Source organism: Tinamus guttatus, unplaced genomic scaffold (genome assembly GCF_059628265.1).
Source record: "Tinamus guttatus ecotype Peru unplaced genomic scaffold, ASM5962826v1 Tinamus_guttatus_pri_ptg000364l, whole genome shotgun sequence".
NCBI lineage: Eukaryota > Metazoa > Chordata > Aves > Tinamiformes > Tinamidae > Tinamus > Tinamus guttatus.
In genome coordinates this window covers 2,480,337-2,504,653 of record NW_028288898.1, presented here as the reverse complement: position 1 = coordinate 2,504,653, position 24,317 = coordinate 2,480,337, and the positions used below count along the sequence as shown (strand labels likewise).

General features: G+C 44.3%; 2 protein-coding genes across 3 annotated transcripts in view; one reads left to right on the top strand and one right to left on the bottom strand.

The window, feature by feature from the left end:
• Positions 1-9,546, bottom strand: part of PASK (PAS domain containing serine/threonine kinase) — a 14,918-nt gene extending 5,372 nt beyond the window's left edge. Inside the window, exons 1-12 of the mRNA XM_088530168.1 lie at positions 9,463-9,546; positions 8,972-9,113; positions 8,265-8,462; positions 7,038-7,273; positions 6,380-6,550; positions 4,917-5,057; positions 4,242-4,376; positions 3,262-3,555; positions 2,742-2,889; positions 2,071-2,242; positions 1,017-1,546; positions 657-838 (exon numbers count right to left, since the gene is read on the bottom strand). Of these exons, the coding sequence (XP_088386294.1) occupies positions 657-838; positions 1,017-1,546; positions 2,071-2,242; positions 2,742-2,889; positions 3,262-3,555; positions 4,242-4,376; positions 4,917-5,057; positions 6,380-6,550; positions 7,038-7,273; positions 8,265-8,462; positions 8,972-9,113; positions 9,463-9,546 (2,433 nt within the window). The remainder of the gene's footprint in view (positions 1-656; positions 839-1,016; positions 1,547-2,070; positions 2,243-2,741; positions 2,890-3,261; positions 3,556-4,241; positions 4,377-4,916; positions 5,058-6,379; positions 6,551-7,037; positions 7,274-8,264; positions 8,463-8,971; positions 9,114-9,462) is intronic.
• PPP1R7 (protein phosphatase 1 regulatory subunit 7) lies at positions 9,492-24,317 on the top strand. Of its 2 annotated transcripts, XM_088530224.1 has the most exons (11): positions 9,492-9,587; positions 10,155-10,232; positions 10,393-10,515; positions 14,854-14,909; positions 15,834-15,899; positions 16,489-16,619; positions 17,179-17,341; positions 20,576-20,692; positions 21,102-21,206; positions 21,918-22,004; positions 23,947-24,317. In XM_088530224.1, the coding sequence occupies exons 4-11, from the start codon at positions 14,877-14,879 to the stop codon at positions 24,121-24,123; spliced, it is 879 nt and encodes a 292-aa protein (XP_088386350.1). In that variant the 5' UTR covers positions 9,492-9,587; positions 10,155-10,232; positions 10,393-10,515; positions 14,854-14,876; the 3' UTR covers positions 24,124-24,317. The 2 variants fall into 2 exon arrangements, with proteins under 2 accessions (XP_088386350.1, XP_088386348.1); XM_088530222.1 differs by lacking the exon at positions 10,155-10,232 and having other exon boundaries at positions 9,528-9,587.

The following is a 24,317-nucleotide window of genomic DNA, read 5'->3' as shown; positions in this document are numbered from 1 at the left end:
AGATTTTAGGGCATGCATATTCACGGAATCTAAAAGATTTCATTTACCCATTTCAGTTCATCAAAGAACTGAACTGTTTTCTGTCTACAGCTCTGGTGAAAGTACTGTCTATTTTCCATCCGCTATTAATCAAAAACCAGGCCCAAGGAGTTACACATTCACTTTTCTGTACACCAAGTTGAAGGAAGCACCCCAGTAGGCAGCTAAAAATGGCCTTTTTTGTTGGCCTAACTTGCTGTGAGCTTTTTTTCATCCTACTATTTCTTTTTTTTAATAATGTTACATTACTTGTTTCAACGCAATTACATTGATTTTAAAATTAATCTCATTACACTAGGGCAAATCTCTATTGTAAAGGAACTTAAACCTGCCTAAGAACAGATTGAAAATTAGGAGCTTTTCATTGTTCAGACTGGGAAGGTAACTACACTGAACCGTGTAGTTCAGTGTGTTGCAGAATAATAATTTGTCCTTTCCATGGCAACCCCCAAACATGCATTTATTTTGATACACCAACAGGGAAATAAGGAAACAGCAATATTCCCCACCAGGCCAAGCCATTATTACAGCAAGGAAAAATTCATCAACTTTGGTTCAGCTTGACATCCAAGTAAAAGTGTTCAACGTTATAAAACAGAGTAAATAAACTTTCTTACTTCTGCGAGACTGTGTGAAGAAAAATCTGTAACAGATTGGATGGAGCTCACTAGGCTGGAGAAGCAGAGCTGAGTCTTTGGTGTTGCTTCTTGCTGGTTGGGTATAAAGTCTTTGACCACCCAGATGCAAAAGAGTGCAGCAGGGTCCTGCAGTTCTACGTGCTTCACTTCAAAAAGTATCGCTGTGGAAACAGGGGAGTGAGTTAAAAGGGTGGAATGAAACTTTATTGCTGAATGAGAGCACAGAGCTTCCATGTTGTTTGGGGTTTGGGGACCAGAGCTGCCTGCCTTCTGCAAAAGCGTGGGTGAAAAAGTGGCCTGCTGAGAGGTTTTGAAAGAGGACAAACAGGTTCAACTTACTCAGCCGAGAACCATCTCTGTGATAGCAGCTCCCGAGGTAGATGCCTTCCAGTATCTCCGAGCTCAAAGGATTCAGCCTTCCTTTTTGTTTCACGGGTGTAGATGTTACTTGCGCCTGCACAGTTTGCTTTTTCTGCCCAGAAAAAGCACTGTCTGGAACTAGTGTTTCGCCCACAGCACAGTCGGCTGCATTAGAGGACGCTCCTACAGGAGCTGTAGCAGTGCCTGAAGAGCCGGCCGAGTTCCCCTCTACACCAACATTCAGATCCAGATCCTCAAGGCCAGAACAAAGGCAGCTCAGCTCAGTGTCTGACTCTTTAAGGTCCTCAAGGGTTGTTTCAGCTCCCAGGGTACACGCCAGGTTGATTTTTGAAGGCTGCTGTTTAATCCTGTACCTCTGAAAGTCTCGCACGCAGCGAGATGCTGCCCCAGACCACGGTTCATCAACCGTTGGCGTTCCGGATGAAGTACCAGTCACAGCAGAAGGCTTGGCCAAGCTATCGGATGGAGTATCAGACACATCTTCTAGCCTAGAACACACAGGAAAATGGGAACAATCGGGAAACGTTTGCTGAAGGAGGAGTTCACAGTTATTCTTTATATTATATTCTTTATATTACATTGTATGACAAAAGAATGAGAAAAGAGTCATCTGTATGACACCCACTCTACAGATCCTACATTGACTATGTAAAACCTGCATCAAATCTCTTCTTTTTAGACTTAAAAAAAAACTCAGAAAGCACTTGGTACAGGCATCAGAAAACACCAAATTCCAGCTTTAGCACTCCAGTGGCACTCCTTCCCTATGGATTACTTCCTTTTCTAGCTCCATTTCTAAATATATTTCACAGGTCATTTACCACAACTAAAAGTCACTGCATGTGGCAGGTCACCTCTAGGCCTGAGAAGATTCCTGTTGAGTTTTCAGCCATCAGATCAAACACAGTTCAGTGGAAACCACTGCACAAGGTATCTTACCATGGTAAAATATTATTTTACCTTCTATTTTATATTTTACCTTACTTTTACCAAGGTATATTAACGTATTTACCTCCTAGCAGTTGTGGATGAGACTTCAGGAGAGGGAGGAGCAGGTAAGAAACTCCCACTCTTTCTCTTGCTCCCAGTATTTATTATCCTGTCTTCTCTGTATCTTTGTCCTAATTTCTGCGCTTCATCTCTTGACAGAAGGCTTGTTGAAGATGAAGCCAAATGATCGATTCCTGTACCAAACAAGAAACAAAACCTTGTTTATGCATAGATAATGTTTATTTAAGTTATTGGAGAGGTATTGGCCTCCTGGGTTAGCTGCTTGGATTGAAGTTCAGGGAGCTGAGAGGCTCGTGGCTATACAGAGACTGGAAATTAAGCTATCATATAGCTAGCAGCAGCATAAAAGGCCAAAACACACAAAAACTAAGACGTCGTAAAGCAAGAATTGTTAGACTCACAGAAAAATATTCTAGTTTCTGAAGTCTGAGTGCCAATGTTCCTCCCTGGAGATGAATTACCTCTGGATTACAGAGCTATCGTTCGCTAAAGAAGTATTTAAGAATTTTCACACTGTCTACTAACTCTTCCTTGTTTTAGTAGCAACTGTGCATTGTTTACAAAGCAGCTGTGCATTTCTAGGCAAAGAAGAAAACTGCTTAGACATAAACTGCTTTTACAAAGCACATTTCCATATTCCGAGGTAAATTCCTCTTCTTGGGCTCATTTTACCTTTGTTAGAGCCACTGCAGGCAGTGACACCTCCGGAGACACCTGCGCTTTCTGTCCCCATCGAATCCTCAAGGGGAGGTAGCGGCAAGGAGCAGTCCCTGCATCTGTCCATGCTCTTATAGAAACCAGGAATCAGGAACGTAATGTTCTAAAACAGAACAAAATGAAACCTTTGAAGGTAAATGGACTGTCACATGTTGGGGGCAATTGCTAACAACCCATATTGGTGGCCATGGTGCTCATGGAAAGTCAGGCAACAGGTGGAGAATACACAAGTGTGCAGCATCCCTTGAGCTGTTGGAAGCTCATTCCAGCCCAAATCCAGGAAAAAAGAAAAAAAAAAAGATTCCAGCAATTGCAACCAGAGAATTTGTGTATTATCTTACAACTCACTCACCGAACAAGTGGAATATGGACTGTTGTGACAGAAAGAATTGAGTAGCATAGGAGACTTTGCACCTCCCAGGGATGTGCTGCCTGACACACAGTCATGTTAGGGAGACGACAATTCCTACCTTACCTTTCCCAACAGCTCTTCCTTCTCATAGCCAAACAGCATTAGAGAAAAACTGTTCTGGATGCCATGGATGGTTCCATCTGGCTGGAGAGTAATAATGCCACTGATGGTGGAAAAAACCCTGACTGTGGCAGAATAATGACAGTCTGTGAAGGAGCCTTCTTTATCTGTCCATGAAACATTGTCTTTCTGCACAGCAGCTTTGTCCTCTTCTGGAAGGCTAACATGCAGCTTTATGCTGAGAGGAAAGGTGTTCCCCTCTCTGGTTCGACCTACGGATCTCTGGATCCCGAGGTTCTAAATACAAGCAGACAAACAAACAAACAAAAGCCCTGAACAACCACATGATTTTTATTTTAGTATTCATATAAAGTTTCCCAGGAAAGTTCTCAGGAAAAAGGACAAAGAGAAGAAGGAGGCAAAGAGAAAGTGAACAAATGCTGTGAGTATCAAATGTCAAAAGCAAAGGTTTTTTTTGAAGGATTTATAACCCAGTTTTGAAGACAGGGCAGGTCCATGCTGCAACTTTTAGGCAAACGAGGCATTTTAGGCAAACTTAACCTAGACCTATTGGTCTTTCTCCCCACACTCCAATGCCATTTGCAAAATCTGCACGTTTTTTAAGCTTTCAGCCTTTCAAACCTCATTGCAACCAGCCGAAGAATTCAAAGCAGCATGAGGGTGCTGACAGAGACAGGGGGTTCCCAAAAGAGGCCGGGCTTCTCATGGATGAGAAAAAGCACCTGTCACGAGGGCAATTCCCAAAGACAGGGGTCAGGGCTTGGGCTCATCCTTAGAAAACCTCCAGACAGCAGCCAACTAAATAAGCAGCACAGTTGTTTTTTTTTTTCTTTTTTTTTTGAGGACAGTTGTGCTTCTCTCTGAAAAGGTTTTCTCTTGATGGATAAGGAGGGAAAACAATGTGTACCTATGGCCCAGGCAGGAAGCATATGGAAAAGCTTGCCTGCAGTTTTATACTGTACCTTTGGGATACTCTTGCCCAGAGTGGGGATCTGCACAGAAGGAATCAAGTCCTTTAGGTTGAGCCCAATTACTTCTTCCAACGATGGGTAACCATGGAGATAGGCAAAAGGAAGGTCACATGATGTAATCTCGCCCTTGGGAAGAGAATTTACAGGACTATTTTAATTTTAGCAGTTCAGACATAATCCAGCCAATCCTCTAACAACAGTTTCTGTGAGGATCTGCCCAAATGGCAGGGGACAACCACAAAGGGACAGCAGAACTAAACAGGTGACTCAGTAAAAGCAAACACGGTATAACGCAACGCTGCTTTGACAAGATCTTGCACAGAACCCACCCCGGTCATAGAGGAGAAGAAGAGGAGTCTAAGATTCCTCACAAATTTTTTCCTTAGCGAACTGCTTCCCTTCACAAGAAGAGCCACCCTGCCCTAAATAACCCCCTGCCAAACTCTCAGTGTTGCAGCCTAAGATGTTCCTTGAGGGACAGTGTATTTTAATGTGACTAGCTGAATATCAAGGTGGGCAGTATGGGGGCAATTTGCACATGATCCCAATTTGAGGCAGTATTATTTTAATACTCATAAATAATGATGTGCCTATGGAAATTAGATGCATCTAATTTGCACAAACTGTCACGAACTGCTGTCATTCAATGACTAGAAAAATACTCACGTCAGCCCTGAAGGAAACAGAAGCTGAGAGCCTTTCCACTGGTTCCAGCACAACCACACAGCACTGCTTGTCCTCGCTCCTCATTCGCCTCAGCCACACAGAGACTGGGATCTTCTCTTTGGAACGGCCTAGAATGTCCACCTTCCCACAGGAAACACGGGTGGGTTCCAAAGAAGAATAAGAAATTGGCCCCAAATCTCTCTCCCTCGTTATTAGCAAAACATTATGTCTTGGCTATTTGCTACATATTTGCTATATATATTTTTTTAATTTGGAAGAAACATAGCTTTAATATAGAAATGACAATGTTGGCAGATAGTTCACTGATCATACACAACGTTTTGTTGCTTTTGCTGCCTCTCTTTCACCTCAAGGCAATTCTTTCAGCACAATAAACATGTTAATCTAATACTTTACATTCAGTGAGAATAATCGCCCACCTTATCTTTTCAGTAACATATAATGTTCAAAACAACTAAATCCTTGAGTATATCCAATGATGCTAGTGAATACTGCACATTAAGAAGGTAGTTCCTATTTTCAGCTGAAAAAACAGCAGTTTAATTTCCTGTGGGAGAAGATTCTTCACAAATCAGATGTTTACTTATAACCTGCAGTGCTCACATCGAGCCTTTTATCACTTTTGTGGGATTTTGACAGAATGGGTTTATGAATCACACAGTGACTCTGTGAGATCCTATAAAATATTTGGAGCTGCTGTAGCTTGGAGGCTGTGCTTTCATCAGCCATTTCATTTGTATTCTGGATTCACTTACTCAAGCTTGGATTTTTATTCCCAAACCCAACTGAAGGCTCAGGAAGCTCCAGCTTTGAGATGCTGAGAATTTGAGTACAAAAATCATGTGATGGGAAGAACAGTCATTTTCCAAGTATTTTCTAGTAGCCCAAAAACAGCAAAAGAAAATAATTTTTAGATGTTTCTCACACAGCTCTCTTATAAATAACCTCCACATAGGCAAAACATCAATTCTGCTCTTCTGTGTCTAAGACATTTTGTCACAGTCATTTCACAGTATTTGACTGATATCTAACTTCCTAACATGTACCATGCAATTTAATTTTAAGGATATTCTAAAAGACCCAGACAAATGGAAACTTTTAGCAATAAGTTTTTTCTATGCTAAACAATGTATGACATTTTTGTTTGGTTGTTTTTTTAAATCTAGTGTCTTTGAAGCATTCATTTGATCACATCATCATGCCTATACGTGTTTGACAGCTGGAAGGATCTTGTGGGTGCCTTCACAACCATTTCTTACCTGTTGAGATCTCCTATCCACATGTGTCAAAAGTCTTACAAATTACTTAATTGCCCATTAAGTTACCTGTCTCAGGAAATAGTATTGAAAGCATCAAAAAATAAAGTGAAAAAAAACCCTAAATTAACTCAGACCAAAAAATGTGTGTATGGTGGGGAATATTTGTTGGAACATTTCACGTACCACAGTTCCTGAAATCACCGATTTACATCCATCAGCTTCTATGTACTCCTCACCCAGAGCTTCCACTATGTCTTGACTGGATTTCGATATCAGGTGGGACAGTTTCTGACCAATGAGTTCCTGACTGCTGCATCCAAGCAGTTTGCAGGCTTCGTCATTGGCCACAAGAATCTGCAGAAGTAAAAAGGAAAAAGAACAAACCAAAAAACACAAAAGCTGCAAGTTTCTTTAATAGACCATCATGCTGTTGTTTTAATGTCTCATAACGTCACTTCCTCTCTCAGTGGAAATGGAGAGATTGTTTTTTATTCTGAAGTCTCACTAAAACTTCTCGTTCTAGGAAAAACCTTGGCCAAGCCCCTCCTTCGTTAAGGGGGTTTGAGACATTGGTAGCTTTTAAGCTTTCTGCTTTCTATTTGCCTACCCTCTTCTCAGTATTTAATTTCATACTAATGTTTACTCTCAGGACAAAACCTGAGAAATTCTCTCTCTCTCCCAGTGTAAAATACATATCTACTGGGACAGACAGAGACCTTGTGCCATCATAAGCCCATCCCAGTGAAGGTGCTTCCTTGTCACATGGCTCCAAACGTTTTATGCTTCTCTTTCCTTCCCTGCATGTGGCACTGCAACAGCTAGTTACAGGTACAGCCAGTACCTCTGTGGTGTTGACATCCACGGTGAAGATGGCTTTGCCGGGACTGCGCGCAGCAGATACGAGGTGTTGGCTGGATTCCTCCGTGGCAAGGGGATGCAGAAAGGAAACGGAGGCAGGACTGCAAAGGGAGCTGGAGAGAGAGGCCGAATCCCACGGAGCCCAGGAATTAGAGATTTTGCTGGTACAAATGTTATGAGCCGCCAGTGAGGACAAGCAGTAGGAGCTCCATTTGTCTCCTGTGAGAAGATACAGGTCAACTGTGTTGCTGTGGCACTCTACTAGAAGAGTATTTACAGGCATGAATTAAAAGAAAAATGTCAGAAACAGTCAATAGGTAACTTCATCTCAAAATATATGCTGCTAGAAATGGCCGAAAAAAAACCCAAAATCAATTAAACTAAAGAGAACAGAAATGATTCTAATAAATATGTCTTTTTAAGTCACGGGCACTGAAACAATTTAATACTGTTCGTGGGCTAGAAAATATTACCAACATGCATCACATTAACCAGACTAGTCAATTTTCCTTTCACTGAAGACAAGAGAGTTTAAAGGACAGGTTTTGAATTCTGTCAAGTTTAAATAGCATGTTCAAGCCCTATACTTAAATACCGAGTTAGTCAGAAGCTGCTTAATTAACTGTTCGCAAGAGCTGACACCGAAATACCTGTGCCCACACCAATGTTTTATGTCACGCAGTGCCATGGGATTATACTAAAATTTTCAGAAGTTCTGCCTGCAGGAAATGTTCCTGCATTCAGCACTGGCAACCAAATACCATCACTCCATGCCCGAAAGAACAAGTCGTGCTGGAAGAGCCATGATGACCTTGGCATCACAAGGATATCTCTGCATTTATGCCCTGTGTTCCATACGGATACGCTGACCACAATAAAATGGAGACATCTGTTTCTGGACGTGTTTGTCATCTTCCTCCCCATTTGGCAGTTTTTCATGTTTTAGAAGATAATATTTAGAACACCGGGTATCCAGCAAGATCAGAAGTGCCTGTTCCAGCAGCCAGCAAATGCTGCCCAGGAACAAGTACTGGTACAGAGCAAGCAAACAGCAATCTGTTCCCCCAAAACATCCCCTGACAGCTTCTTATTGCTATCATCTCTAGCTTTGAGGGAGAGAAAGGAGGGAGGAAGAAGATCTGAAACCATCTGAAGGAATAATCATCACCCTCTTCGTTGACCGCATGTGAATCTATCAACACCCACTCACCGGACAGAGATGTCTGACTCCGGCACAGGTCTGAAAACTGACTTTTCCTCCTCTTTCTGGCCCAGGGGTGGGACCTGCTGAGCTTATCCGTGTCACTCGAGCGCTGAAGGGCTGAGCCGGGTGATGAAGGCACCAGGGCCTCCTCGGAGACGCCGGACACCTCGTCTGCCATCGTCACACCCTGGTTGCCATATGTTGCTCAAAAAAAAAAAAAAAAAACACCGTCTGCAACCGAAACATGACAGATTCAGTGGGACCCTTGGCCAGGCACTAACGGTTGTGCTATTGGCTGAACGAACCGTGTCCCAAGTGCAGCCCAAGATTTTCCACTGCCCAAGGGGACTTTTGGGCAGCGCTGCAGACATCAACGTGACCATTAATGAACATGAACACACAGCATCTATAGCACAACCTATGGAGCTTCCCCGCTGCACTACTGGAAATGCTCCCACAACCCCCCAAAACACATTTTTTTCCCACTTTCTACAAATTTTAACCGCAGAAGCAGGTTATTCTGGCAGCAATCTCCAACGTTAATGCGGCAAGCGGCACACGGCCATCCCCCTCCCCAAACCGGCCCGGTCCAGCGCACCCGGGTCCTCCCGCGGGGGAGCCCCAGCCGGACCAAACCGGGCCGGCCCGGGGCCGCCGCGGCCCCCAGAGCGGTTACCTCAGAGCGGCGGGCGCGAGGAAACAGGGGGCGGGACTTTCTGGCGGCGCTGCCCAATCAGCGCAGGCGTTGGGCGAGCGGCAGGCGGCTCGACCAATGAGGCGGCGCAGCGCGGCGCGGCGGGCCGCTCGAACGAGCAGGGCCGCCCGCCCGCCCGCCGCCGCCGCGCTCTGCCGTTGCTACGGACGCCCCGGCAGCGGCGGGAGCGCCGGGGGCGCCGGGGGCGATGGGCAGCTCCCTCCACACTCTGTGCCCTTCGCCGCAGCAAACTTCGCGCTCCCGGGATGGCCGGCAACGAGCGACCGACCACGGGCAGCGCCGCGGCGGGTTGCGCTGGGCCTCCCGCTCCCGCGGCCGCACGGGAGGTGTGTGAGAAACCGAGGTCGCCGCCGGGTCCTGTGCGAGCATTGGGGCCTCGAACCGGGCCCCTTCGGGGACTACAACTCCCAGAAGGGAGCGGGACGGGCGCGCATGCGCAGGGGGAGGTGGCCGGGCGGGCGGCGCCCCGCCTCTCCCTCCTCTCCCGACCGTGGCGACGGCCTCTGATTGGCCGAGGCGGCCGTTGCGACGGTTTCCGGGCAGGGGGCGGGGCGGGGGGTGGTGACGCAACATGGCGGCGGCGAGCGCGGAGGGGCCGCAGGAGATGATGGAGGGTGAGAGGCGGCTGGGGCTCGCGGCGGGGCCGGGGGGAGGCGGGCGACCGCAGCTCGGCCCTCGCGGCTCGGCCGGGCCCTCCGCAATGGGCAGGGAAGGGGCCTCTCCCGCTGGGCCGGGGGTCTGTGCGGGCCCTCCGTGTTGTCCCACCCGCTTTGGGGCTGCTCAGGCGGGCGGTGGCAGAAGCCGCTCTGTGGAGAAGACCCAAAACCCGGTTCCAACGAGCGCCCCCCTGGCACGGCGCTGCTTGATCTCGGCCGCCCGGTGAGGGGGCTGTGAGCGCCGGGGGGAGCCGGAGGGTAGCCGCGGTGTGGCCGGGGAGAGGACGGAGCCATCATGCTGGGAAACGGTTGCTTTACCTGCAGGGATTTTTTTTATTTTCCCCCTTTTTCTTTTCTTTTTTTTTTTTTTTTTTTTGAAGCCTTTGCTACTTCATGTCACCATCACTGCTGCACAAGATACTGATTTTTTTCCTCAAAGCTCTTTAAATGTAATAAATATAACTCCATCTCCGTAATCTTTGGATTTGCACTCCTTTGATCTAAGAAATTTCCTTTTTCCTCCAGTCTTCTTCCCAGATTGTTGGTTTTAGGAAGATCTGAAGGGAGGAAAAAGTGCACCCAAAATCAAACTAGAAACAAGGGGTAAGAGGCCTTTTATTTAAGACTAAACCTTTGCTTTAGTTAACTTTAGGATTTCTACTAACTGCATAGTGGTGTATGTGAGTCCTGGTTATTATATCTGCTTGCTGCTCCTCTGCCCCGTGCACAAAAGTAGCCTCAATGTGTTGTGTATCTTACGCAGTTGATAAGCGGATCGAATCGGAGGAGTCGGGCGACGAGGAAGGGAAGAAACAAGCGGCTTCATTAGTAACAGACCTCAGTCAGCAGAGCCTGCGCGAAGAGCAGAATGGCGAGAACTCCACAGGTACCCAGCAGAGCTAATCGAGCCCCCAGCCAGGCGGGGGGTCCGTCTCACAGCAGTATCTCTGCATCCATGCTTGTATTTCTCAGGCTTATGTGTGATATCTGTGTTATTAACCGTGCAAATATTTCCTATTCCCTTCTTTTCAGAGAATACCAACAGTATCAGCTCTGGTTAGTGTCATTATTTACTTTTTAGTATTGCCACATTCCTTTGGAAAGCAAAGGAGACTATTTCTAGATACAGTGAAGGAAGCTTTCATTTTATTATTTTTTTTTTTACACATTTAGAAATCATAAGATGTATCAAAATGCGTCTTTATATTTGAATCCTCTTAGTTTTGAATTCTCATTGCTATTTTTACTGTTTTATTACTGTAGTGTGGTAGAAGTTTGGAGGTTTTTTTAAGCTTGTGTATGTCTGGTAGAAAGATTTGGTTTTCGGTAACTTGCATGGACTTTATCAAAGCAAATCCCTCTCTGAAGACAACATTTGGCAACATTATCTAAATTTCTGGTGCTGGTTGCTGAGTGTTGGACAAATAATAGTTAAATCTGTGATAGATCTTAGGTCTGCCTAATAATTTGAGATAGAGTAGCATCCTTCTGATGCATGTCTTTAAGTGACTTGCTCTGAAAATGCAAGTGAAATAATACAGCATTTTTCTGCTGCATTTTAATCCTTTTGACTGTTCCCATTTTACAGATCCCTCTTAGCTATATCCCTTAGAATTTGGAAAAGCATTTTCCAAACTAGTAAACTAATGTGAGAATTTGAACTCTCATTTCCTAGTTAAATGATCCATGGTGGATTATATTGGAAACTACTTAATTTAATACCAATATTGTCATTTCTCCTTCCAAGCTGGTAGGATTCAGCAGAGACCAAGGAGGAGAAATAGTATTGGAACGCTTGAGTTAGTTTTCGTAGTTAGCTTTTGAGTTGCCAGGTTGAAGGAAAACGAAGAGTTTTCCACACTTCCTGTGGAAGGACATAAATAGATCTCAAGCAGCAGCAATTTCAAATCTTTCACTCTGTTAATTCTCTGAGAAATAGCAGCTCTGTTCAGGAAGCTTCTAACTTAGCTCTGCGTAGTATTTTTCCCTGCATGTTCAGTTAAAAAGAGCAGTTGGGCTTTTGGTTGCGCTAATGCTTGTGGTTCTGGGGGATTACATAACTCTAACTCCTGTTCTGTATTGCGGAACTCAGGTTTCCCAGATGTAGCCTTTTCCCTGCCTCTGCAGAGGAGATGGGTAGTTTACAGGCATCAGTTGTGTTAAAAACTCAGTTAAGTAGCTTCGCTGCTGGAGCAATGGTTATTTTCCCCTTTGAGAATCCCTGTTACATTAAAAATTGTTGACATGAAAATGCATTTGCCTACTTGAATGCAGGCAAGTAAAACTGCGCTTTTGTTTGTGGAGCTGACTGTAGGAGGGTCAGTTTAGGGTTCTTTGTGTTTTATATTTATTTGGTTCATAAACAAAACAATTTTCGTCTGACAATTTGCTGTCAGTAAATTCCCTAAAAGCGTTTTTTGCTTATCTGCTCCTTAAGAGCAAAAATGTATGTTGATGGTTTTTGTCCCAATTTTGGAAGTGTATGAAATCCCACTGGTCAGACTGCTTCGTGGAGAGGATATAAAAAACGGCTTAATTATCTCTGTGTTTAGGTTTAAATTGCTTTTATCACTGTGAATTCAATGTATGTACGTATTTGCTATGTGATTGTGACTGTTAGACTTTGGTTTTGCGCTTGTGGAGTTGTGCACTTCTCACCCACACTGAGTCTGCCAGGACTATTGCTAAGATACCAGCCTTGTTAAAGGCTGCTCTTCATAATTCAGATGTGTTTTACATGTCTTGCTTTTGCTATGGCAGATTTTTAGATTTGGAGGGATTTGTTGAGAATTTTCTGGAGGCAGTGAAGGCCTTCTATCCCATAACAGCCTGTCAAGAGACTGTCAGTTCCTTTGTAGTAAGAACTAGAGAGGGGGCTTGCAGGTAGGAGGTGGAAATGAAGGTCTAGCTGCTTGTTTTTATTTTTTTAATATATTTTATTAAAAAAAGAAATGACACTAGCAATTGGATTTTTTTTATACTGCCGACTTTTGATCTTCTGCAAAAACCAAGCTGCTTTTAGTGGTCTGCTTAAGGTATTTAGGACAACTCAGCTTTCAAAGAGCTCCTTTCTTGTGTTGTATCTGCACTGTTTACTTGTTTAAAGGCTGTATATGAAACGCAGCATAAGCAGCTGAGGGGTTCTTGTGACTGGAAGTTTTATTGCTTCTTGCAATGCCCTGGGTAACTTCATGTGAGTTATAGAGCAAGAGGTGTGTTTTGTGCCAGAAAATTCCCAATACACCCAAAAGCAGTGGCCATAAATTACTGTTACGAAAGATCTCTCCAGAAATGGGTAATGAGCTTTTTCATTCTGATTGAGTCTGGACTCCATCACCTTTTCTTTCACCAGACAATGGGTCTGGTTGCTCAAATGAAAAGGTGAAAATCCGAGAAAGGAGGGAGGATTTAATGTTTCAGAAGTTCTCGCACTCTGAGCTATTCAGCAACAGATCCTGGTGTAATGTATTTAATGTCCAAATGAATATAGTCCATAGCAGACTGAGAAATATGATTTTTGTAGAGAAGCTTGTCAATCAGGAAAAGTTGCAAGAATGAGATTTTTGACCAAGTTATCTCCTAAGTGCATTACTGGCTTAACTGCTAAACAACTTAAAAGTCTCAAAGGGAGAAATTATTTACAATAAAACTCTATGATTTACTTCTAGTGCAACTTAATACAAGGGGAATGTCTTGTTTTGTTTTGAATATGTCAGCTCTTGTTCTGAACTTGGATTGTATTCCTGCTGACTCTAAAATCAGCTAGGCACCTTCCTTGTCTTGGACCGTTGTGCTTGCAGCATCTTGCATCCTAGCAGCAGATCAAATAGGTTCAGTTTTGGTAGGGCAGTGTATCCCACTTCTCTGCTGAAGTAAATCACTCCTGATCCTGATTTGGGAGAATAATGGGGGAGAAAGAAGTGTTGTCTGTTGTTAAAATATTGATAGATATATATTCATGTCAGTTTTGGTGGGGTTTTGATTAAATGCACCCAACTTGCTTTGCGTCCCCCAATACGAATTATGCTTCCTGATAGTTTATGGTGTGTATATATATGTAAGCATTAAAAGATGAGGAGAGATTATTGTGTTTCATGCCTAAACTCCATGATTTGGTTTAGTTAGGGCTGTTCCCTGTGGAGCGACCAAAACTGGTCAATCTTTGCTGTACTATGGAAAATGCCAAGCATCTGTAGGAGAAGCCCTTGTTAGGGACAGGGGGTGTTTGGGGTGTGTGCGTGACACCTATAACCATGCTAGGTTATAAAAATAGTGCTTGCTTCTGGGTTATAATCATGCTAGGTTGTAAAAATAGTGCTTGCTTCTGGGTTAATCAAATGAGCTTGTAGTAATGCAGGGGTTAATTTGGAGTGTTTGTACTTAACGACTGTAATTAAAGATTCTTGTAGTGTTCTTTGAGCCTCGCATGTGAAGTGCAAACAGACTGGATGTCTGTCTTGCACAGCCTAATTAGGCTTTCCCTGTGAAACGGATGCGAGCGGCATCTCCCAGCGAACGGGAAGGGGCCATGAATTATTCAACGTGGATTTATCCACCAAACTCCGCTCCATCTTGCGCTGGGCTGCCTTCCAGAGCTGTAAAGCACTTCCCAGGAAGAAATCGTATGCAGTGGGATAAACAGTGTTTTCTAGCATATCAGTGAGCTCATTTAATAAACAAAAAAAGGGAAATCCAGGCAAAAATGTTCACAGTGATATAAGCTGGTAATATAATAGTTATGAATGCAGAGCTCCAGGTGGGGTGGTTGTGGTGCTTGGTGCTGCTGTAGGTGGCATGGGTGCCTAGGTGCTTTCTTGGCAGCACTGTGTTAGATGGGTGGAGAAGAAACAGTTCAGGCAGTGAATCTTGAGAGAGATGATGATGGTCTGGTAGGGGAGGCAGAAAAAGGAATCGTGCCAAAAATTGGTCTCAAGCCAGCATTAATTACCAGCCCTACGTGCAGGGTGAGTGAGGTGCTGTTTTTTAAGTTCTGCATTTAGGCACAAAATCCTGTTGTTGAGGAAGCTTTAGTGTCTGGATGTTATGATGACAGCCGGATAGTCCTCTGCGTTAATAATGTTTCGCCTGTCTCAGCTGTGAGTCTCGTGTGTTGCTTCCTCTTCTGAAGAGCGTTTGCTTCCTTTTTCTGTCTCATTGTGAGCCGTTGTAGCCTCTTCATGGAGCACAGGTCTATCATGTGTTCGTGTCTTTGCTTCCACCGCAGGAGAAGCGGAGACACCAGTGGACATGGAGACAGTTAGCCTGGACCCAGAGGCTGAGGTGAGATGTGATTTTTTGCTCCTAAGGGCTTAACACAATGCAAAGGAACACATGAAACCATGTTAAATACAGTTCCCCTGAAGGTACTGGCTCTGCTAATCTTCACCAGAATTGGATCAGAGCTTTTAGACGAGAAATAAACGTGTTTTATTCCTAATGAGCAGCTGAATGATTTCATTAGTCACTTTGAAGTTTAGAATAAGCCAGAGGTGCTGGAAATGGGGACACGCTGCAAGCATCAGTGCAGCAGTATGAGCTTTTGTGAGAAGGTCTTCAGTTGCTGCTGAAAGATCCGTGATTCATAGCAGGCACAGCCAGTCACCAGCCTCCTGCGTCGGCGTAGGCAGCTGCACGAGCCTGTCGGCTGGTGGGTTGCTGAGCTTTTGGGTGGTGAGGTGCCTTATTTCTCCTTTCCTCACTGGCTTGCAAGGCCAGAATATCTGTACTGTACAGATGTGTATTAGATGGTGCAGTTATGCTCACAAAACTATCAGTGGTCTCTGGCCGTGTAAGGCCTGGAGCTGGAAATAGCAAAGCTTGTCCCAGCTAAGCCCTGGCAAAGCAGGTTAGAGAATTTTATGCAGGACCATTTTCCTTCTGGACACAACAGAATTTGTTGTTTTAAGTAAATTCACAATTTACCCCCTAAGATTTCTTCTGTTGAAACAAAACTCATATTCATGAGAGGGCCTCATGCTGTGGCCGTTTCACAGATAGGGTGTTTGCAGTTGAGAAGCCACATGCTTCACCTGTGATGATAAAATCATCTGCCAAGTCAAATCTTTACGAGCTCTTTGAAGTATGGCTTTAATGAGCTATGTAGTTTTAAGACTATGATTTTCCTTAGAACAAGGTATCAGGTTGGTCTTTGAAGATTATTTTGGAAGAGCTGCTGCATCCCTCTGAGCTCCATTTATCTTTCAGGATGTTGACTTGAATCATTTCCGAATTGGGAAGATAGAAGGATTTGAAGTGCTCAGGAAAGTGAAGGTAAGTCCTAAGGAATAAAAACTATCTCTTGGAGTCGGAGATTTCACTAAACTGACCTGTAAGAAAATCAACACGAGGATCTCCTTTAGACTGAGGTCCTAATGAGGTCGGAGTTGTTATGACTGAAGGTAGCATTTACCCATTTGTCAAGTAGGAGTCAAAATCCTGGTGTTTTGGAAGCTGGTGTTGGAAGAGGACGAGGGCCCATCCTGAGAGGCACTCTGTGCATGCACAGCTGGCTTAACGTAGAATAACTTGGATTGAGAAGGACCTCTGGAGGTCTTCAGTCATCCCCTGTTCCAAACAGATCTGGTTACAGCCTGTTGCTGAAAGTCTTGTCCAGTCAAAATATGTTCAAAAAATGGAGATTCCGCAATTCCCTGAGCCTTTTACAGTGTTTGAGCAACCTAATGTAAGATTTTTTTTCTTTGATAGAGTATGAATAAAACAATAAAAGATTCTGTTTAAAAAAAAAAAATACTCCAGCAACAGCTTAATGGATAAATGAGAAAACTTAGTCTGTGTCCCAAAGGACAGTGCATTCATATCCATTTTCCTGTTTGTTTTTAACTTTATCCCCAACTGCTAGACTCTGTGTCTGCGTCAGAATTTGGTTAAGCGCATTGAGAACCTGGAGCAGTTGCAGACCTTGCGGGAGCTGGACCTCTATGATAATCAGATTCGGAAGATCGAGAACTTGGAGGCTCTAGCAGACCTTGAGTGAGTTGAGGGTAATCACTGGGCTTGGGCTAAGGGTTGTTTGTCACTGGTTGAATTGCCTGTGCTGTGCTTATTCCTATCTTTATCACCTCTTTTTTTTTGAGGTCAGTTTGAGTGCTCTGTGAAGGACAGTATCTCTTGTCCATAAGGGTTTGACTTGGATGATAAACTAGTTTCATTATCCTGGAGCTCACTAGGACCAACCAGCCAATAATGAATGGGCTGCTGTGTAAAGCAGCTGGAATGAAAGGTGTTTAAAGTGATTTTTGTACCCTGGTGCAGATGAGTTTAGCCACTGCTTCCTACACAGAGCTCTTGCTGTCAGTGCTAGATTTTTATTCCTGCAGGGAATGACAGAGGGTATTGCATAGGATGAAATGTTTCTTTTGCAAGTGTTCTTCTGACCGGCAAAGAAAGCTGTATGGAATAGTGTTTTCCCAGTTATAAGCACTTGTTTGAGGTCACCCTGGAGAAACACTGTTTCCACTGAGAATGCTGCTCTCTCAAAATCATCTCTTCTTCCTGGACTGATGAGACTTTTATTTTTGTTTCTTCCCAGGGTCCTGGACATCTCATTTAACGTTCTGCGACAAATTGAGGGACTAGACCGGCTTACTCAGCTTAAAAAACTCTTCCTCGTCAACAACAAAATCGGCAAAATTGAGAATTTAAGTAATTTACAGGAGTTACAGATGTTAGAGTTGGGATCCAATCGAATTCGGGTAGGTTCACTGCACAAGACACTAACAGAAGAGCTTTGTGCGCTTTGGTTTGGGTTTGGCCATTTCTGAAAGTGCACTGTGACTTTTGCTTGCAGTTTTGCTCTTTTAATGTACTCATTTAATGTGTAATTGCTTATTGCTGTGCCTGCTGAGCCCTCCAATTATGTATGGGTTTAGTGCCTGACTATTAAATTACTATTTATGAGCTTCTCTTCAATGACCTCATGCAACTTCTGTGTGTTACCGTTTGCAGATGAATTTCCTCCTGGTGGAGAGCCAAAGCTTGCTTTCTCTTACCTTCCTACAGACTGCTTCTATTTAATAAAGCCTATTAAATTCAAACGTAATTCTAATTTCAGATTTGTGCATATAACTTGCTACTGTAGTCAGTCTCATTCAAATTTTTTCCTGAGGCTTAACTCTGAAATGCTTCCTGACCCTGATATTGTGCTTCTGACTCCCTAATCGGGGTTTTTTGCAGTACAATTTGTCATGTTTTCAATTTTGTTGTCTTGAAACCAGCAAAATATCTCTGCCTTCTCTTTGAAGACCCATGGAAGCACATTTCTCTTCCTAAAAAAAAAAAAAGGGAGACTTCAGCTGCTAGCAGCCTTTCTTCAGCAACTATAACAGTCTTTCTCTGTATTAAGGGAGAAATATTTGCTGCTTTTCTAGAGTGGCTAGAGCTTATCTTGCTGATAAGCTAATGCTGAGTTGGATCCATTTCTCTTCCAGCTGAAGGAATTATTACTTTGGAAATGAAATGACTTAAGGGAATACATCTAGAGTGAGAACAGCAGCCAGATGAGCGATTAGGAGTCTTGCAGTTTGCTGGGGGAACATGACTTGGAGAGATTGAAAGAGATAGGCAGTTTCCTTAGGCAGAAACCCAACAGGCTACTGCTCCTTATATTTTGAAAGCTGGGTTATGGAATAAAGTGCAAGTTCTGCCTATCTAAGAATCACTACTGCGTGCAAAAAGAAAAAAAAATCCACCTATATTTCTGTGTTGATATTTAGGTGGTTTGTTGCCTTTCAGATCATTTTGATGTTTTGGTGACCCAGCTACATGCTTTTTGCAAGTAGGCCTATCCTTAGCTCTGCAGGGTAATAACTTATGGAGTATCTGCTCAGGCAGCATCTTGGCACTGGAATTCCTGCTGTACTAATCCCCTGTGCATTGGAGCTGCTGCAGTGATGTTGCCTTAGTTGCTTTGCTATAAACCCCTCATCTTTCAGCATGTGTTTAGCCCGGAGGCACTCGGGACTTACTAAACACTCATCATCCTGCCTTTATTATGCTAATGCTGGGGAGGCAGAATTCTGTGCCTGAGCTGATGCTTCATTGTGCCTGTTTATTTTCCCTTTTTGCAAAATTGGAGTGAGGCAAGCATTTTTTTATTTGCTTTCCTAATTATTTCCCTTGCATCTCTCTGTTTCACGCTCTCACATAAGTGCGACTTTTGTAGCTTTAAGTAGCGCACTGGCCCTCCCCACTCTGGTTAGTTCTGCTCAGCATCCTCAGAACCACAAACATTTCTTCCTCACTGCCAGGGCTGGAGGAGCTTCCACTGAGAAACAAATTGGTTTTTTGCAAGGCCAGAACGGGGATAGTTCCAGAGGAGCACGAATCCCAGTTTGTGCTGATCAGCAGCTAATGTTGAATGTAGATGTTGAGAAGCTTCTTTTCTCACCGAAGTGCATCTATAACATGTAGTTTGTGTGTGTGTGTTTCCATCCTTCTTCCTCTACTGTTTCCTTTATGTGTGTGTGTGTTTGTCCATCATCTTCATCACCAATCCATGTGTGTGTTTGTGTGCACACATGTGTGCAAAGGCACTGTCTAGGCTCCGTTCCCTGTCTTGTTAGCAGTGCTACTCTCTGCAGCTCCATCAGGCAAGAAAGACATGGAAAAGATGGAACGGTCAGAAGGTGCTTTGATAGATGCCCACGTGGCTGTGTGTCTGTGCCTCTCTGAGAGCTGAAGTCCTTATTATAAAATTCTCTTCCAGCAGAAGCTCTTTACCTTTGAGTAAAGGAGACTGTCCTCTGCAAAAATCCATAGCATTTTCTTTCCTTCTGTTGGAGGAAAGATTCTTTTCTAAGCCTAAATGAGCAGAATTCTTTTCTAAGGCTCTCTCCCTCTTTCTCCCCCTTTATTTTCCTCTCTTCTAGTTCATACTTTCTTTTGACCTCTTGTTGCAAGTGAAGTATGAGGCTCTTTTTGACCTCTCACAGAGTTCCTTGCTGCCTCCTGCAGAAGGCTGAGCTCTGAGGATTTAGACTAACCTACTGGTGTGTGTTGTGCTAGGAGCATGTGTGTCATCCTTACCTTCACATACACCCCTGAGACAGTTAACCTTGCTCTGGCACAGAAACTGCAGTGCAGAGGAGCTAAATTGCCTCTGAGTTGTGATCGTTGATGGTCAGGACTAAATTTGGGAATTTTATTTTCTCCTTCCAGATGCTCCTTCCATTCCCTAGTAACAGACTTTTATTGGTTCACAAGTGAATGTTCCCTGCTCTGGATACACCTGATGTCCCCAAGAATGTCTTGTCCAGCACACTCTGAGCCTCTTTTCTCTGCTCTTGCTGCCTGGATAGTGGAGACCACAGCCAGAACAAGGTGACATGACCCTTGATGAAAGTCGAGGAACAAAAATGCCCTGAGGCAGTGGTCACTGCACAAAACCCTGCTCTGCTTCTAGGCCCAGAGGGAGGCCCTGCCTTGTGCAAGCTTTGTATCGTGGAGTTGGCAGGCTGGTGTTTCTCAGGAGTCTTTGTCATTCTCCACTTGGAAATACTTCCTCTTTCTTCTCATTGCAGTTGAGATGGATTGTGTTTCCCTTTTGGAAATTCTGACACTTAGGGAGCACATGTTCTAGGTGTATTCCCATCACAAAGGAAAATGAGCTGATGGTCCTCTCTGCTCCTGCTATGCTGCTTCAGTAACTGCTAATAATGTGGAGTTCTAGCCAAGTGGCTTCATTTTTTGATGCGCTGTGGGCACATGCATCTAAGGCTGCCTGTGCAACCCAACCTGGAGAACATCTTGATTCAGAGATAGCGAAAGTTTTAGAGCTGCTCAGATCAGGGTAGCAAGCTGTTGGCAAGAACATCTTAAGAAGGCTCTCTAAATTTCTATTGCCTTAAACTGCTCCTCTTAAACTTGGTCATCTATAGATTAGGTTTCATGTCACAGCAATAACATTGTCTCCTTTGGTCATTTCACAGGCAATTGAAAACATTGACACCTTGACTAATCTTGACAGTCTGTTCCTTGGAAAAAATAAAATCACCAAGCTCCAGAATTTGGACGCACTAACAAACTTGTCGGTGCTCAGTATACAGGTATTGATTCTACTTGGAACCTTTATATCTTGAAGGGCTATGGATGCAGCTTCCCTCTGAGCTTTCCCTTAGAAAGAACTATAAAACAAGTGTTACTAATTTGTAAGCCTGTTGTTTCTAAACAGACCTAATGGAAAACTTGCAGGCTGCAGCTTTTGGTGGGAAGGTCAGAGCCACGTTCTTCCAGTCTTAGCGACTTTGACTTTCCCGAATATTCCTTGGGAGATGGTAGTAAAGAGATCAAACTAACTGAGTGAGATCAGTGTGGGCTCTGCTACCTCTCATCTCCCTGTACTCCCACCAGGCCATTTCATTTTCTCCCAGTTATACTTGACAGGAATGCTGTTTCTCAGGAATTCCCCTGGGTTTTCCTGTGTTAATGGTGTTGTAACTGCTGTTACAATTTCAGAGCAACCGTCTGACCAAGATTGAGGGTCTGCAGAGCTTGGTGAACTTGCGCGAGCTGTACCTCAGCCACAACGGTATTGAAGTCATCGAGGGACTGGAGAACAACGTGAGCTTCCCACCAGCTCTCACTAAACGTGTCTGATTGTTGCCCTGAAGTGCTCCTAAAGTGGGGCTAGGTGTTTCTGGGAGCTTTTTCATTCCTCAGTTTCTCCCATTGCATGATAACAACATGGAGATCCAAGTATTTGCTCTGTTAAAATATCTTGGATATGTGAAGCCCTTCCAGATCTTCTGGAATGGAATCATTTTCATGGTTATCTGGGATGGGCTGAAGGGACTTGGGGAACACATGGTTGATCAAAGTGCCCGGCTGATCTGCAGAGCCTGGCAACTGCTGTTGCCTCTCCCTGCTTCACTGTTTCAAACAGAAGCCTGTAGATAATTAGGAGTCTTACTGAGGAGGATGAGAGGAGCTGTGGGCAAGAGGAGCAAGCTGTGACATCTGCCTTGCCTTCTCGGTGGGCTTTGTGGAGCTGTCCCAGAGGATTGCTCAGAGAGAAGCCCCGTGGTGTTTTCTTTCTCATTTGGCAGAAGATGGCATTGTAGGAGAGCAGAGCAAGCTCACTCAGCTTGTGCGAATAACCCAGTTTAATTCAAAACACTCTCCCTGCTATAATTAATTAGTGCGAACTCTCCTTGTGCTGCATGTAAAGAGCTGGCCCAGTCGTGTCGTGGCTTCAAATTCTGGGCCTGAGGAAAAGTGGAGGTGAGAAGGTGAAAGCAAATGGGCTCTGAAGTGTTGTGTTTCCTTGTCTAGAACAAACTTACAATGCTGGACATTGCTGCCAACAGAATCAAAAAGATTGAGAATATCAGCCACCTCACAGAGCTGCAGGAGTTCTGGGTAAGTACCCCAAAAAAGTGGGATGTGACAAATTACACCCCTTTGTGCCGGGGAACAGCAGGAGGGGAAGGTTATTCCTTGGAGTCCAGGGGTCTGTAGGGTTATTAAACTCTTTATATTCCGACAACTGACTTCCCTGGAGAAGAAGTTACATCTACTGGAATTTTTGCAGGCTTTGATGAGTAAAAACAGGCCTGTCTCTACCCAGAATATAGATCCTGCTACCAACCCATCCCTGCTAAAGTCCTGCTTGTAATGGTTATAAACCAGCCTTCCTGGGTCCTGGTTTTGCAGGTCTCCTCTTTCTTTAAGTCAGGGCCACTGTGAAATGGGGACACTGGGTTTTTTATCCACTTACCACTCCCTAGGTCTTCAGTACACTGACGCTCGCAAAACAAATGGTCAATGGTCAATGGTGGCTCAGCACCACCCCAGAGCACGCTGTTTGGAGCTGGTCTGTTCTTGTCACTGTAAATACAAAGAAAACAAAACTATCCTTGATTTACTTTTGTTCCTGAGTGTTCAAGGTTGATTTGGTTTCCTTGTGGCATCCTAAACTTTACCACTCACTACTCCAGTCAGGAAATGTGTAGATTAGATTCCCTTCCTGAAATGTCAGTCCTCTGCTGTGTTTGGCAGCTGCTAATGTCTGGGGGAAAGAATAGACCCTGCTGAGCTGGTAGATGCTTTAGTTCTTGTAGAGTTCTTAGGAGTCAAGGCTGAGAAGAAGAGTTAATGCTGCTTAATACTGTTGTCTGGGCTTTCAGTTGGTTACAGTTTGGGGTAGAGGCAGTGACAGAAGAGCTGGAAAGCAGCTCTAAGCTCCTTGGGCTGTTTTTTCACACAATGGAGTGCTGCTTAGCAGACTGTTGGTGATGTCACCTGAGCTTCTTAATTCTAGCAGGAATCCTTTAAATAACAGAGCTGTTTAACATGATGTCCTGCAGGCTCTGGGCTCAAGACACTGCCATGTGACTGCTGTGGGACTGGCTTGAATCTTTTCAACTTCCTGTAATCTTCCTCTTTGAGCACAGCTCTCTGCTGCTTAGACAAGGAGGCCTTGTGCAGCTGTTTACATTTGCCTTGCAGAAGGTAAAGGGAGGATCCTCTCTTACTGGACTATTTCTGCAAAAACACCTGTGTTTTGAAAGAGGCCTTTGCCAAAGCAGAGCTTTGGCCAAGATCTAGTAGCTTTGTCCAACTCTCTTCCCCACCTGAACATAGGAAAAAGCTCTACTGCTCTTTTTTCACTTCGAAAGTGTTAAAAAGCTTATATTCTTGACAAAAACCTAGGCTCAGCTTTCTTTGCTATAGGCAAGTGTTGCTTCTACTTATTTATTTTCACCATCTGAAGAGATGAAACCACCTAACCAAGTTCCTTAACATCTCAAGGAAACGGAACTCCAAATCTCAGATTCTGCAGGAATCGTCTAAACTTTTCCCTGTGTTATCCCAGCGGAGGAATTCAGACACGAGCGAGTGACTTGCCTGAAGCAATGTTGGGATAAGCGATAGCAGAGTGAAGAGCTACTGGGTTTTCTTCAGAGCATTAGTCCAGGGGCTTAACTGAAACAATGTCATGTGCTGGAGCACCGGCAGTGCCAGTAACCAGGCAGTTTCCTTTCACTGAACCAGATAGATGGAGGTGGTACCTGGCAGACCAGGTGGGTGGTCTGTAGAGTGCAGCGTTTGACCTGCAGCCCCAAACTGTGCAGAAAGTGGTAGACGTTAGGAAAGCTTGGCGTGTGCAGCACAAAATGTTCCCTCGGGTTCCAGAGGGAAAAGGATCGTGTAACCAGGGACTTCTCACATGCATGTGAAGACCGTAGAGGTTCCTGCTACTTGGGTAATGCTCCCCGTGAGCAGCACCAGTCCTGGCTAGGCTCTTGCTAAGCAGACTTTGCTGGAAGTGTCTCTTTGTGTGTGTATATGTGCTCTGCAGATGAATGATAATCTCGTCGAGAGCTGGAGTGACCTGGATGAGCTGAAAGGAGCCAAGAACTTGGAAACTGTTTATCTGGAGCGAAACCCCTTGCAGAAGGATCCCCAGTACCGGCGTAAAATCATGTTGGCCCTCCCGTCTGTTCGGCAGATTGATGCCACGTTTGTTCGATTCTGAACCTCCTGCTGCCCTTCTCCTCTCCTGCCCTCCTTGCAGAAGTGTCCCAGCTGGGTTTTTTATCCACTTACCACTCCCTAGGTCTTCAGTACACTGACGCTCGCAAAACAAATGGTCAATAAAAAGCACTGAATCCAAGATCTTGTGTACAATGCACTCGTTGTTTTTGAAATGTTATTATTATTAAATCTTAA

Bases quoted from the DNA above. Each gene is read 5' to 3' on its own strand.
- PPP1R7 (XM_088530222.1), top strand. From the start codon at position 9,545: ATGGCGGCGGCGAGCGCGGAGGGGCCGCAGGAGATGATGGAGG. The intron at 14,910-15,833 runs GTGAGATGTGAT...TTTATCTTTCAG, and splicing joins GCCTGGACCCAGAGGCTGAG to GATGTTGACTTGAATCATTT. The intron at 15,900-16,488 runs GTAAGTCCTAAG...CCCAACTGCTAG, and splicing joins AAGTGCTCAGGAAAGTGAAG to ACTCTGTGTCTGCGTCAGAA.